Source organism: Salmo salar, chromosome ssa23, assembly GCF_905237065.1.
Source record: "Salmo salar chromosome ssa23, Ssal_v3.1, whole genome shotgun sequence".
NCBI classification, from domain to species: Eukaryota; Metazoa; Chordata; class Actinopteri; order Salmoniformes; family Salmonidae; genus Salmo; species Salmo salar.
In genome coordinates, this window is record NC_059464.1 from 2,614,199 (window position 1) to 2,629,140 (window position 14,942).

Here is a 14,942-nt window from a genome sequence, read left to right on the forward strand (position 1 = left end):
ACTCTACCTCAGGCGAGCAATACCTCAAGACTTCTTTAATATTAGACATCACACACCAGCTGTTATTGACAAATAGACACACACACCCACCCCTCGTCTTACCAGACGTAGCTGTTATGTCCTGCCGATGCACGGAAAACCCAGCCAGCTCAATATTATCCGTGTCATCGTTCAGCCATGACTCAGTGAAACACAAGATATTAGACCCACCCGTTGTATAATACTTTGTAGAAGAACCTTTGGCATTGATTACAGCTGTGAGTCTTTCTGGGTAAGTCTCTTAGAGCTTTCCCCACCTGGATTGTGCAACATTTGCCCATTAATCTTTTCAAAATTCTATAAACTGTCAAATTTGTTGTTGATCATTGTTGGACAACCATTTTCAGGTTTTGCCATAGATTTTCAAGTAGATTTAAGTCAAAACTGTCTTCTTGGCCACTCAGGAACATTCACTGTCTTCTTGGTAAGCAACTCCAGTGTAGATTTGGTCTTGTGTTTTAGGTTTTTGTCCTGCTGAAAGGTAAATTAATCTCCTAGTGTCTGGTGGAAAGCAGACTGAACCAGGTTTTGCCTGTGCTTAGATCAATTCTGTATCTTTTTTATCCTGAAATTCTCCCCAGTCCTTAACGATGACAAGCATACTGTCGTGACGTGACTTCTCATTAATGTGAAGACTGTTATATCAAATCAATTCTGTGTAATTATTATTATGGGATTAAACTAATCTTGTAACATTAATGAACTAAATAGTCGAGGCACCATGGGAAAATGTTTAAAGAGTCACTATTTCCCGAATTGAACGCTTCAGATATTTTCATGTCTTATCGATTACAGTCACTTATTAATGTATTATTACCTCAGTCATTCTGAACGTCCTCATTTATTGTAGTCTGCACTAACCCTACTTTATTGATGAATCAGCTCAATTATTTATTAATTTACTAACTAATTAAACAATTACAGAATACACAAATACACAAACATTATACAGTAAATTGTCTCCAGAAGAGTAGCAAAACAGGACAGTTTGGGTATAACACGGTGGCGAATTCAGAGAGAGGATGAGACAAAGGAGTTACTCTATCGGACATTGGGAAGCTACGCTCACGAAAATACAAAATCTTAAGCACTCTAATAATCGCTCAGTCGGGAAAAGAGAATGCATGACTGAGCTGTCCTTGATCGTCCAAATCCTTGGTCACGGAGATGTTGGGTGTACGACTCTGGTTCAGCCACCAGAGATCACCATGTCCTTAGGTAGAACTCCTGGTCGTGGTGGTGGTAAGAATGTATACTTCACCGTACCTTGTACAGTAGTTCTCAGAGTTGATCTCGTTAGAATGCTTCAGAGGTTGTTGGTGTTCTCGTCCTAGGCTACGTACACTTCCACCTGCAGACTGATAAGGCGACGTCTAGGATTTGCTTCTTCTGTATTGACCGATCATTTCAGAGTTTATAACCATTTTGCAACATTCGGCTCACGCGTGGTCTATAGAGTGGTAGATATCTGAACCATTTGTAACCTTTTCAGCTGGCACTGAACATAACTGGTCTAATATGTTCATTCTTCAGTGCATCCTTTTAAACAATTGGGGAAAAAGGGTGTTCCATTACGTTTCGCACAATTACTGTGCTCACGTGGGCGTGGTTACTGACTTGGTAAACTTTATATTAAAAAAAACATTTTCTCATGTAGAAGACTAAAATCACATTTCTATCTTTTCAAAATTTGTATCTTTTAATATTTAATCATTCATTTTATACAACATTCAGATGCAAACCTCATAATTAAGAAGTGTAGACAAACAGAGGTACAGTTATGTGGTTCTACTGTCTTTCATGATGTCACATCCAAACAAATTAGGGGAAGGGCTAGCTAAAAGGGTTATGGGAAGGGTTAGCTAACATTTTAAGTAGTTGCAAAGCAGCTAAAAAACAAAGTATTTGCAAAGCTGCTAATTAGCTAAAAAGTTGTCTGTGATGAGATTCGAACATGCAACCTTTGGGTTGCTAGACGTTTGCGTTATACTTGCCCAAAATTTCAATACAGTACCGTTCTTCACCGAGCCCAGAACCGGGCAGCACAGGGCCAAACAGGTGTTGTACCTTGTTTCCCTCCTTCAGAGAACAGTAGTTATAGTCCTAAGGTTAAGTTCCCTTTCAGTCAGTACTCTCCGTACAACACAAGTATGGGAAACTAGAATCCCGCCCCAAGCCGGGCCCAACGGATACCAAATGAAATGACCCATGGCAGACCACCCAGTAGTCTGGGTATTGCGTACACTGCGTGCTGCCTAATGACCCTCTCCTCTCCCAGCTGTAAGCACGCTGTGGGCTAAACTGGGAGCAGTGGCATCCAAGCGATAAAACCTCATAAAAGTGTGTGGTGATGCCTAATTCGCTGCAACAAATATCCCCAACGGTCAACCCTTTAAATAATGCCCCTGGTGGAGTGGATGTGTACACCATTCGGTAACCTTTGCTGCTATATGCCAGGGAGATAGCCTCCACAATCCTGTGGAAAAGATGCTGCTTAGAGAGCGCCCTAAAGGGAGCAAAGCAGACAAAAAGCTGGTCACATAACTGGATATCCCGGGTCCGCTCAATGTATGTGCGTAAAGCTTGTACTGGACGCAGGGCATGTAACCTCTATTGCTCATCAGAAGAAAAAATACATCAAAAGCTAATGACCTGTAGGACATATTCATGACTTTCGGGGCGAAGGACGCATTTGGACACAACGTTACCTTAGAGTCTCCAGGGGCAAACTGTGTACAGGAAGAGTGTATGGATAACGCATGGAGCTCCCCAACGCATTTTGCCGAGGCCAAAGCCACGAGCAAGGAGGTCTTGTAGGAGAGGATCGTCAGATCCAAAGACTCCAGTGGTTTTAACCTGTTAGGGCTAGGGGGCAGCATTTGCACGTCTGGATAAAAAAAAATTACCCGATTTAATCTGGTTACTAATCCTACCCAGTAACTAGAATATGCATATACTTATTATATATGGATAGAAAACACTCTAAAGTTTCTAAAACTGTTTGAATGGTGTCTGTGAGTATAACAGAACTCATTTGGCAGGCAAAACCCTGAGACATTTTCTGACAGGAAGTGGATACCTGATGTGTTGTATTACCTTTAAACCTATCCCATTGAAAAACACAGGGGCTGAGGAATATTTTGGCACTTCCTATTGCTTCCACTAGATGTCACCAGCCTTTACAAAGTGTTTTGAGTCTTCTGGAGGGAGATCTGACCGAACAAGAGCCATGGAACGATGATGTCCCATTAGACACCTGGCGCGCGAGTTCATGTTGGGTACCCTCGTTCCAATACGTTATAAAAGAGTATGCATTCGTCCACCTTGAATATTATTCATGTTCTGGTTAAAAAAGGCCCTAATGATTTATGCTATAAAACGTTTGACATGTTTGAACGAACGTAAATATATTTTTTTCCCCTCGTTCATGACGAGAAGTCCGGCTGGCTTAGATCATGTGCTAACAAGACGGAGATTTTTGGACATAAATGATGAGCTTTTTTGAACAAAACTACATTCGTTATGGACCTGTGATACCTGGAAGTGTCATCTGATGAAGAGAATCAAAGGTAATGGATTATTTACATAGTATTTTCGATTTTAGATCTCCCCAACATGACGTCTAGTCTGTATCGCAACGCGTATTTTTCTGGGCGCAGTGCTCAGATTATTGCAAACTGTGATTTCCCAGTAAGGTTATTTTTAAATCTGGCAAGTTGATTGCGTTCAAGAGATGTAAATCTATAATTCTTTAAATGACAATATAATATTTTACCAATGTTTTCTAATTTTAATTATTTAATTTGTGACGCTGACTTGACTGCCGGTTATTGGAGGGAAACGATTTCCTCAACATCAATGCCATAGTAAAACGCTGTTTTTGGATATAAATATGAACTTGATAGAACTAAAAATGCATGCATTGTCTAACATAATGTCCTAGGAGTGTCATCTGATGGAGATTGTAAAAGGTTAGTGCATCATTTTAGCTGGTTTTATGGTTTTGGTGACCCTGTCTTTGACTTGACAAAACATTACACACAACTCTTGTAAATGTACTGTCCTAACATACTCTAAATTTATGCTTTCGCCGTAAAACCTTTTTGAAATCCTAAAACGTGGTTAGATTAAGGAGATGTTTATCTTTCAAAGGGTGTAAAATAGTTGTATGTTTGAAAAATTTGAATTTTGACATTTATTTGGATTCAAATTTGCCGCTCTTGAAATGCACCTGCTGTTGATGGAGTGCACCACGGGTGGCACGCTAGCGTCCCACCTAGCCCATAGAGGTTAAAGGGGGCCTTGCACAGAGCATCCAAAACCAAAGCTAAATCCCAACTGGATGCAATAGGTTTAGAAACCGGTCTCAGGTGGTGCACACCTTTTAGGAACCACATCGCCAGTCCCTGGAGTGGCACTACCAATTTCCACATGACATGCTGAAATAGCTGCCATGTACACTTTCAAAGTGGTGAATGGACGACCCTGCTCGAAAAGCTCCTGTGGGAACATTAAAATGTCCCTCAGAGAACTCTGAAAAGGAACAATTCCTTTATTAAGGCACCCAAGCTCAAATGCCTGCCACACTCTTGGGAGGGCGCCTTTGCGGACTGATTAGTAGCAATCAAGTTCGGAGGTAAACCTCTAACAGTCAGATTGGACCTCTCAGGGGCCAAGCCCACCGATCCCAAATCTCTGGCCGGGGTGGGCCAAACCCGCCTGGGACAACAGATCCCTGCGCAGCGGGAGTTGCCACAGGACCCCGCCCAACAGGCGAATGATCTCCACGATTTCCCCCAGCTCCAGTGGGAGCTCCAGGTAATTGATATGCAGTGCGCTCCGACCAACTGTCCATACCCCTCGAATTGAGTTGCCTTCGAATAGCACACCCCACCCTTGGGGGGATGCATCTGTTGTGATCACTTAGCGGGATACAACTCAGCCCATGGGAGCCCCCTGACAATAGCAGAGGGTCACACCACAGGGCCAGGACCCATTGGCCTGACAGGGACACCTGAAGCAACCGGCTTAGGCTGCGAGATGCATCGAGGTGAGTGGCTAACACTCAGCACCGGAAGGGCCGCGCCAACAATAGCCCAAGGGGAACGACTTCCATTACAGAAGCCAAAATGTGTCTAAGTAGAGACGGAATCCAGACACCCACCGTGGGGATAGAAAAGTGTGATACTAGTGAGTCTTGCTCGAGACCCAGAAACGGAATGCGCTGAGATGGAGTCAGACGGCTCTTTTCTGGTTTCTTATGAAGCCTAGAGACTGAATATGGGACAGTAGCATGGATGTGTGTAATACCAATCGGCTCGTGAACATTCAGAATATGTAGACTGAGGTGCTTGCTGAGGGCACGTAAGTCTTGAATGGGACAAACAATCCCGTCCCTTCCGTCCTGGATCTTCAACATTGGAACCACTCAGATTACCTGCTTCTGGAGACAGGAGGATATTTCCTCCCTCAAAACGAGCGCTGTGGACTCGGGAACAGTCGAAGTGATGACGCTGCAGAAGCTTGGGGAACGCACAACAAATTGTAGCCTGTACCCCGACATTCCTGTTGGTATGCGTTTGCGCGCCATAGATCGGTACAGACAGTGAGCCTCCCGTGAAATGCCTTCTGAAGGGCCGGGACACCACTGTCGTGTCTTTGGCATCATTAAACTGAAGACATGTTTATCAAATAACTCTGTAATTATTATTACGCGATTAAACTGATTGATCGTGTAACTGTAATTAACTAGGAGGTCGGGGCACCAAGGAAAATATTCAGATTACAAAGTTATAATTTTCCTAATATAACTTTCAGATATCATAATATCTGATCTCTGAGTCTCCTGATTAATGACGTATTAGTTTACCTCACGCCAGTCTCATTCCAAACATCGTAAATTGTTGGTTATCTGCACGAACCCAGTCTTCACTATGAGTCATCCATACATCAATTGTCTTAAAATCGTTTATTTACTAACTAAATAATTCACAGAAATGCATAACAAACAGTAGGTATCGTTACAAAGAAATGATAAAGGAATGTGCCCTAGTGGGCTAAACCGGCATGGCGGCTTCTTAGACAAAAGGGGGAGTGTGGTCAGCGGAGAAGACACTACAGAGTTGATAAATATTAACAATTGAAATGCTAATCCTTTGCACATGAACGCTCACTCATTCGGGAATAATTGCAATCAATATATATATTTACGCTCAGTGTGTCGTCGAGATCTTTGTTGAAAAGTTTGTTTCTGTTGGAGAGTTTTCCGCGCTCTCTCTCCCTCTCGGTCAGAATGGATATTTCAAAGTGACATTCATTAATGTTGTTATAGGATGGGTGTTTCGTCGGTCTTCGCATTCAATGATACCGAATTCCTAGCTGCAGACTAGTAATTAATATCAAAGACTTGTTATTATTCTGTCGGTATCAATAGTCTAAGAGTTTAACCACGTGGTATGGTCAAAGTTCAGAACGAGGAATGCATGGTCAAACCTTGACCCTCTCGTTCTCGAGGTAAGCTGGTCTGATGATAGAAACCCTGGGTGGGGGTTATATTTGGAATACAGAAAAAGGCTGTCTCATGACGCCAGGTCCTGTCTGTGTCCCTGGGGGCGTGCCAAGGACTTAGTTAAGACTCCAAAGGGAATTTGAGTTTCCTTCATTAAACAGTCCAAAATCATATTTACACAATTTCACAAACAGTTCCATCCTTATTCTTTCATTTTATACAACCATTAGATATAAGCCTCACAACTGAGGCTATTATATAAACAGAGCCATGGCAATGTGGCCGTATTGTCTCATGAGTTTCACAAAATTGTACCAAACGGACCAGTTCGTAGCTGGATTCTTCACCGATCTTTTATACCTTCTCCAGAACATAAATGTCATTCGGTTCTCCAGTCCTGTGAGGTGGAAGAATTCCTTTGTCTCTCTATGAAAACACCCTGTCTTTATACTGTGGCCATGAGGCGGGACATTTTCTTAGGAATTTACGACCGCTCAAACAGGGCCTGGGTAGGGGGAGGTAGGGGGATGGTACATAGAAAACCCAAAGAGGGCAACGTCATGACACCACCATGGGGACTGGGAGAGATTACTTATTTTTCCACCACTTTTGACAACCAAAGAGACTTTGTGTGGGATAATAGCATGGTCGTGTCCAACCCTGCTAATTCCCTCGACTCTGCTACTAACAACCACTTAAGGGGCATGGGGGCTCCGGCAAGGGCTGACGTAGTACCTCATTTGGACAGTAACCAAACGTGGGGGCACTGTTGTCAAAGTAATGTTTTTGTGGAGGGGTGCACTGGTCGCTCACACCCGTGCCAAGGACCCTCGTTCTGGGGTTTACCCGAGCCAAGTGCTCAGAGGCTGCTTTCTCATCGGAGGTGCTTGGGGAAAGCTACTAAGTTTCACTTGGCAGAAGTTATGCATCCTAGCCGACATTAGGCAGGAAGCTTTTTAGTCTAAGCTAGCTAGCCTCTTTGACCAGAGCATGGTCTGTTTAGAATAGCCAAGTGACTTAACTCTACATATTCTAAACAAGCGAGCTACCCAAGCAACTTCACCATGGGAAGGTAGGAATAACTAGTAAAAGCTAGCTCGCCTAGGTGTGTTGGCCAACGTGTCTATCACGCTATGCAGCGTTTGTTTAGCTAGCCCGGGCTCGAAAGTCTATGTAGGAACGGATCACCGGGGTGGGACCGAACCCTTAATCAAAAAAGATTCTGGGAAGAGAGGCAAGCGGTGCATGACCAAGGCAGACACAGGCGGCGGTGGGTACCCATCAAACCTGGCCGCCCTATCCCTTCAAGTAGCCTCCAGTAACCAGCATCAGGAGCCGGGTTGGGTGCAGGCAGTTACTGCATACACCACACCCAGGAAGAAAATACATTTGCTCCAACCAAAAAACAAATCCGCGTCCCGCAACTCAGACTCAGCCGAGGTACAGGCAACCGGGAGAGGAAGTCACTATTGGAAACACCAAGGCCCCTCAAGAATGAGACACGATTGTCAAGAGAACCTGCGCCTTAGACTAGCAGTACATTGCCAGCTGTGGGCAAGCCACGGTTAGTAAAATCGTCCCCTAGGCCCACACACAAACTGATTCGAGCGAGGGCAGCCAGAGAATGCACCGAGCTGGCTGAGACATACAAGACAACAAACGTGAATATCTTTTTATTAATTTGGGCATGGTCCCGACCCAGCTTGTTAGCCTTCATCGTTTCGGTTGTGTTAGCCATCTTACTCATTGCTACATTCAGGTCAAGCAATCCATATAATAACTAATTGGTTTGCACACAACGGGTGAGCACACGCTACCACAAAGGGACAGTTTAGTTGGTGAAAAGTCAGTCTCATGTTCCAAAGATGTTTGTTTTTGGCATGAATCGTTCCTGCTGAAATCGAGGTGAAGAGCGGAATAATTGAAGGGTTTCAATAAGGCATTGATTTCATTGGCCTTGTCAGGCGTGATTTTTGTTCTTCAATTGAAGTCGTGAGAGTGTAACTCATACAGTTGTGTTGTACCGAGAGTGTTGACTGAATGGAAACCTGGTTCAGTCTGCTTTTCACCAAACACAAGTTCACCTTTCAGCAGGACAATAACCTAGAAGACAGTGAATCGCAGTGAAGGCTGCTGCTGATGATGATGGCACCGGAAGAAATGGCAGCCATTTTACGGGCACCTAACCAATTGTGCTATTATGCGTTTTTTTCACATTATTTGTAACTTATTTTGTACATAATGTTTCTGCCACCGTATCTTACGGCAAAAAAGAGCTCCTGGATATAAGGACAGCGATCACTCAACTCGGATTAGACTAAGATTTTTTCTTCAACAAGCAGGACGCATAGGATATACTTCAGACACCCGACAAGGCCGAAATCCACTTCATTGGCAAGAGAAAGAGACACAGGTATAGAGGACACAGGGCGGGGTGCCTCGTAAGAATCCGCCGACAGCGAGTGGGAAATCTGTCCTGACCATCAATATTACTTGCCAACGTACAATCATTGGACAATAAATTAGACAAGGTACGATCACGAATATCCTACCAACGGGGACATCAAAAACTGTAATATCTTATGTTGTTTCACCAAATCGTGGCTGAATGACGACATAGAAAATATTCAGCTAGTGGGATATACGCTGCACCGGCCAGATAGAACAGCACGCTCCAGTAAGACGAGGGGGGGTGGTCTGTGTATATTTGTAAACAACAACTGGTGCATAAAATCTAAGGAAGTCTCTAGATTTTGCTCGCCTGAAGTAGAGCATCTCATGATAAGCTGTAGACCACACTATTTGCCAAGAGAGTTATCAATTTTTTTCGTGGCTGTTAATTGACGGACGCTGGCACCACGACTGCACTGGGTCAGCTGTATAAGGAAATAAGCAAACAGGAAACCGCTCACCCTTAGGGGGCGCTCCTAGTTGCCAGGGACTTTAATGCAGGGAAACTTAAATCAGTTTTACCTAATTTCTATCAGCGTGTTAAATGCGCAACCAGAGGGAGAAAAACTCTAGATCACCTTTACTCCACACACACAGACACATAAAGTTCTCCCTCGCCCTCCATTTGGCAAATCTGACCATAATTCTATCCACCTGATTCCTGCTTACAAGCAAAAATTAAAGCAGGAAGCACCAGTGACTAGGTCAATAAAAAAGTGGTCAGATGAAGCAGATGCTAAACTACAGGACTGTTTTGCTATCACAGACTGGAATATGTTCCGGGATTCTTCCGATGGCATTGAGGAGTACATCACATCGGTCACTGGCTTTATCAATAAGTGAATCGAGGACGTCGTCCCCACAGTGACTGTACGTACATACCCCAACCAGAAGCCATGGATTACAGGCAACATTCACAATGAGCTAAAGGGTAGAGCTGGCTCTTTCAAGGTGCGGTACTCTAACCCAGAAGCTTATAAGAAATTCTGCTATGCCCTCCGACGAACCATCAAACAGGCAATGCGCCAATACAGGACTAAGATTGAATCATACTACATTGGCTGCGACACTTGTCGGATGTGGCAGGGCCTGCAAACTATTACAGACTACAAAGGAAAGCACAGCAACGAGCTGCCCAGTGACACGAGCATACCAGACAAGCTAAATCCCTTTATGCTTGCTTCGAGGCAAGCAACACTGAGGCATGCATAAGAGCACCAGCTGTTCATGACGACTGTGTGATCACGCTCTCCGTTGCCGATGTAAGACCTTTAAAAAGGTCAACATTCACAAGGCCGCTGGGCCAGACGGATTACCAGGACGTGTGCTCCAGGCATGTGCTGACCAACTGGCAGGTGTCTTCACTGACATTTTCAACATGTCCCTGATTTGAGTCTGTAATACCAACATGCTTCAAGCAGACCACCATAGTCCCTGTGCCAAAGAGCACTAAGGTAACCTGCCTAAATTACTACAGACCCGTAGCACTCACGTCCGTAGCCATGAAGTGCTTTGAAAGGCTGGTAATGGCTCACATTAACACTATCAACCGCTCAAACAGATCCACAGATGATGCAATCTCTATTGCACTCCACACTGCCCTTTCCCACCAAGACAAAAGGAACACCTATATGAGAATGCTGTTCATTAACTACAGCTCAGCGTTCAACACCATAGTGCCCACAAAGCTCATCACTAAGCTAAGGATCCTGGGACTAAACACCTCCCTCTGCAACTGGATCCTGGACTTCCTGACGGGTCGCCCCCAGGTGGTGAGGGTAGGTAGCAACATCTGCCCCGTTGATCCTCAACACTGGAGCCCCTCAGGGGTGCGTACTCAGTCCCATCCTGTACTCCCTGTTCACCCACGACTGCATGGCCAGGCATGACTCCAACACCATCATTAAGTTAGCAGACATTTTTACATTTTAGTCAAATAGCAGACGCTCTTATCCAGAGCGACTTACAGTAGTGAATGCATACATTTCATACATTTTTTTTTGTTCTGTGCTGGCCCCCCGTGGGAATTGAACCCACAACCCTGGCATTGCAAACACCATGCTCTACCAACTGAGCTAAAGGGAAGGCAGACGACACAGGTGGTAGGCCTGATCACCGACAACGACGAGACAGCCTTTAGGGAGGAGGTCAGAGACCTGGCGGGGTGGTGCCAGAATAACAACCTATCCCTCAACGTAATCAAGACAAAGGAGATGATTGTGGACTACAGGAAAAAGAGGACCGAGCACACCCCATTCTCATTGATGGGGCTGTGGTGTGGCAGGATGAGAGCTTCTTTGGTATCCACATCACCAACAAACTAGAATGGTCCAAACACACCAAGACAGTCGTGAAGAGAGAGAGAAAAAAAAGATTTGGCTTGGGTCCTCAGATCCTCAAAAGTTTCTACAGCTGCAACATCGAGAGCATCCTGACTGGTTGCATCACTGCCTGGTACGGCAAATGCTCGGCCTCAAGGTACCACAGACGGTAGTGCGCACGGCCCAGTACATCACTGGGGTTAAGCTGCCTGCCATCCAGGACCTCTACACCAGGCGGTGTCAGAGGAAGGCCCTAAAAATGGTCAAAGACCCCAGCCACCACAGTCAGACTGTTCTCTCTGCTACCGCATGGCAAGCGGTACCTGAGTGCCAAGTCTACGACCAAAAGGCTTCTCAACAGCTTTAACACCCAAGCCATAAGACTCCTGAAAAGGTAATCAAATGGCTACCCAGACTATTTGCATTGTGTCCTGCCATTCAAGACCCCCCCCCCCCCAACCCCTCTTATACTCTGCTGCTTACTCTCTGTTTATCATCTAAGTATAGTCACTTTAACAATACCTACATGTAGATATTACCTCAATTAGCCCGACTCACCGGTCCCCCCGCACATTGACTCTGTACCGGTACCACCTGTATATAGCCTCGCTACTGTTAGTTTCACTGTCATTTTACTGTTTTTTTACTTCTTTACTGTTTACCTAATACCTATTTTTTACTTAAAAATTGCACCGTTGGTTAGGGCTTATAAGTAAGCATTTCACATGACAAACAAACTTTGATTTGATGGGAGGACGGCTCATAATGTCTGGAATGGAGTAAATGGAATGGTATCAAACACATTAAAGATGTGGTTGCCACTCCATTGACTCCATTCCAGCCATTATTATGAGCCGTCCTCCCCTCAGCAGCCTCCAATGAGTGAATGTTCTTGAGTGGCCTACTTACAGTTTTGACTTAAATCTGCTTAAAAATCTATGGCAAGACTTGAAATTCGCTGTCTGTGTCTAGCAATGATCAACAACCAAGTTGACAGAGCATGAAGTATTTTTTAAAGAATAATGGGCAAATATTTCACAATCCAGGTGTGCAAAGCTCTTAGAGACTTACCCAAAAAGAATCCCATCTGTAATTTCTGCCAAAGGTGTTTCTAACATGTATTGACTCGTTTATTAAAAATAAATGTATTTTGGTTAGACCGTTGAAGAAAAATACAACTAAATCCATTTTAATACCACTTTGTAACACAAAAATGTGAAGGAATCTCATGGGGGTGAATACTTATGATAAGCACTGTAACTGATCTGAAGTCAGGTTTGGTTAGGGTTGGTCACTTACTGTGTGAAGGCCTCCATGGTGCTCTCTATCCTCTCGCCGCTTCCTGCCAACACAGATCAGAAGAAAAGCAGAGAATATCAGTGTCATATCCAGCTCCAAGACTCTCGCTCTATAGCCTGCTTTTCCTTGATCCCCACTGACTTGAAATAACAGGATAGTTCAAATCAGAGCCAAATATTTACCCAAATATAGTGTGACTCTGGGTCAAATCAATAGTCACTCAGCATTCCTGCTTGCAGCTACACCACAGGCTCCAAACATTCCACTTTCACTAGTCCAGTCCATTCACGTCAATGATTACGGATGAAAAGTGAAACAGCAAGGTTAACTACTACATCCCTCCACCGTTCCTTCCTTACCTCCTCTGTGTGAGATGTGGGTGCAGTGGAAGGCAGCCCGTTTCTTCTTGTGGAGGATCTGAGGGTTCTTCAACAGGTAGAGTGACGTCAGGGTGTAGCCCCCTAGGGCCGGAAGGATAAAGTACAGGGAACTGGCCATAATCAATTCTCCTCAACAAACGGTCCTCAAAAGTGTCCGAAGGCAATTAGGCGCAGTATCAAAAGGCAGAGGTCCTTGGATCCTCCTAGATACTCTAACAATAAATGAATAGAACACCTACAAATGTCAGGCTGTGTACTGATGGAAAAGAACCTGCCAGATGAGTCCCTTGTTCTGCAAGTTGTAATAAAATACTTTGAATATTTTCAGCTATCCCCCACCGAGCTGCTTCATAACACAGGTAACTAACAGCCAATGTAGAAACCACTCCAAATCCTCTTCAAGTGCATCTAAAGACACTCAATTGACCTGCTCATATAATAAACTTCACTTGACTCTTTTTCACACAATTATCTTCTCTCTTTCTATCCTCCACTTTACTACGCCTTCTCTTATTCTGATCACTCGGTTTCTCTCTCCGTCAGTCCATTGGTCACCTGTCAGCCTAGAACAATGTTGTAACAACTTTCATACAGTTAACAAAAAAACAGGACATGAAAAACTGGTACAACCAAAGGAGGCATCCGAAGGAAGTGCCACAAGGTCCTACTCCCATAACTTGCACTCGAATGCTTAGCAAAACTCTTACTCATAACCTCACCTAACACTACTCTCCTTCCCTCCATGGGCTCTGTTTGTAGTCAACCCTCTCCATCGCACTCTCCTTTTTACCGTTCTCTCTTTCTCCCTCTCACTGTGTAACTGGTACCCACACAAAGTCGTAAAATAACAGTTAATTAAAATACTAGTCCGTCAGTAGGAGCTGGTCTCCCACACCTCTCTTTCCCCTCTTTTTCCCTTCCCTGTGGCATAGATTGTTCTTCTCAGGCTTTACTGCCTTTTGTGACACAGAAACTCACGCTCTCTTTCACTGTGTGTGTGATAAAGTAATCATGTAAATGGAACTATCCTACACGAAGTGCGGCTATAATATACATTAAAAGCAAACCTCAAATAACATGCATTTATGGGTGGGAATATGAATGTAATGATAACATTATGGGTGCTACCTCTAGCAACAGATATGAGAGAGAGCTAACAGTATAGGCTGGTAAAGGGCGTGTGAGCAAGCGTTGATACATGGCAGGTTTCGACGCCGTCAGGTACCTTTTATTTAACAAAGGATGGGTATGTAAACTCACTCAAATTTTTATCACACACGGGCGCAAACACACAGACATAGCTTTTGACACCTATTCTTTGTTAAGTACACTATGTAAATGCACTTTCACAAGCTGGCATGCAACTTCAGCAGAATTCTGTATAGCACAGCATTGTTTACATCAATACAAATGCTGAAAGCTAGCAAACGAGAGACTAGACTAGATAAATCGGAGAAGCAAAAGCATAGAATGTATGCCAGAGAAAAAAATTAAATTGTTCACTCCCCAGTATAGCATTCCTTCCTCAACTGACACACAAACACAATCCAAGGTCCAGTTCAAGCAGGTATTGTAAGATTTTCTAGTGCCCTTTGCCTTCTGTAACCAACCAGTATATCAAATGCAGTCTGTCACTCAATCCTGCATTAGCTATTAAACTAAAGTCGTGCTTTACGTATTCCCAAACCTTGATGAAGTAAACAGAGGTTGAGCTCCGTGGGAGAATACCTGACCCATGCAGACATGCCGAGGAGGAAAAGGAGAAAGAGTTGTCTAACAGGACAGACAACTTGGCTTGGAACAGGAGGGAGGAGATTACTCTTTTTAGCAGGTTGTGACACGTTAACAGCGAATATTACTGGCAAATTCACTATTATCCTTAGATTTTTCTATAACGCTGTCCACACTGCCATTCAGTACCACGAACAAGGACAGACCATAAGA

At 44.1% G+C, this 14,942-nt stretch overlaps 1 protein-coding gene across 8 annotated transcripts in view; it reads right to left on the reverse strand.

The window, feature by feature from the left end:
- LOC106583904 (lysophospholipase D GDPD3) overlaps positions 1-14,843 on the reverse strand; it is a 28,683-nt gene extending 13,840 nt beyond the window's left edge. For 2 of the 8 annotated variants that reach the window (XM_045706009.1, XM_045706008.1), the window contains exons 1-2: positions 12,978-14,843; positions 12,619-12,661 (exon numbers count right to left, since the gene is read on the reverse strand). In XM_045706009.1, the coding sequence (XP_045561965.1) occupies positions 12,619-12,661; positions 12,978-13,116 (182 nt within the window). In that variant the 5' untranslated portion in view covers positions 13,117-14,843. Of the gene's footprint in view, positions 1-12,618; positions 12,662-12,800 lie in introns of all 8 variants that reach the window. The other 6 variants (XM_014168550.2, XM_014168549.2, XR_006761474.1 and 3 more) reach the window with 6 other exon arrangements.
- Between the last annotated feature and the right edge of the window lie 99 nt (positions 14,844-14,942).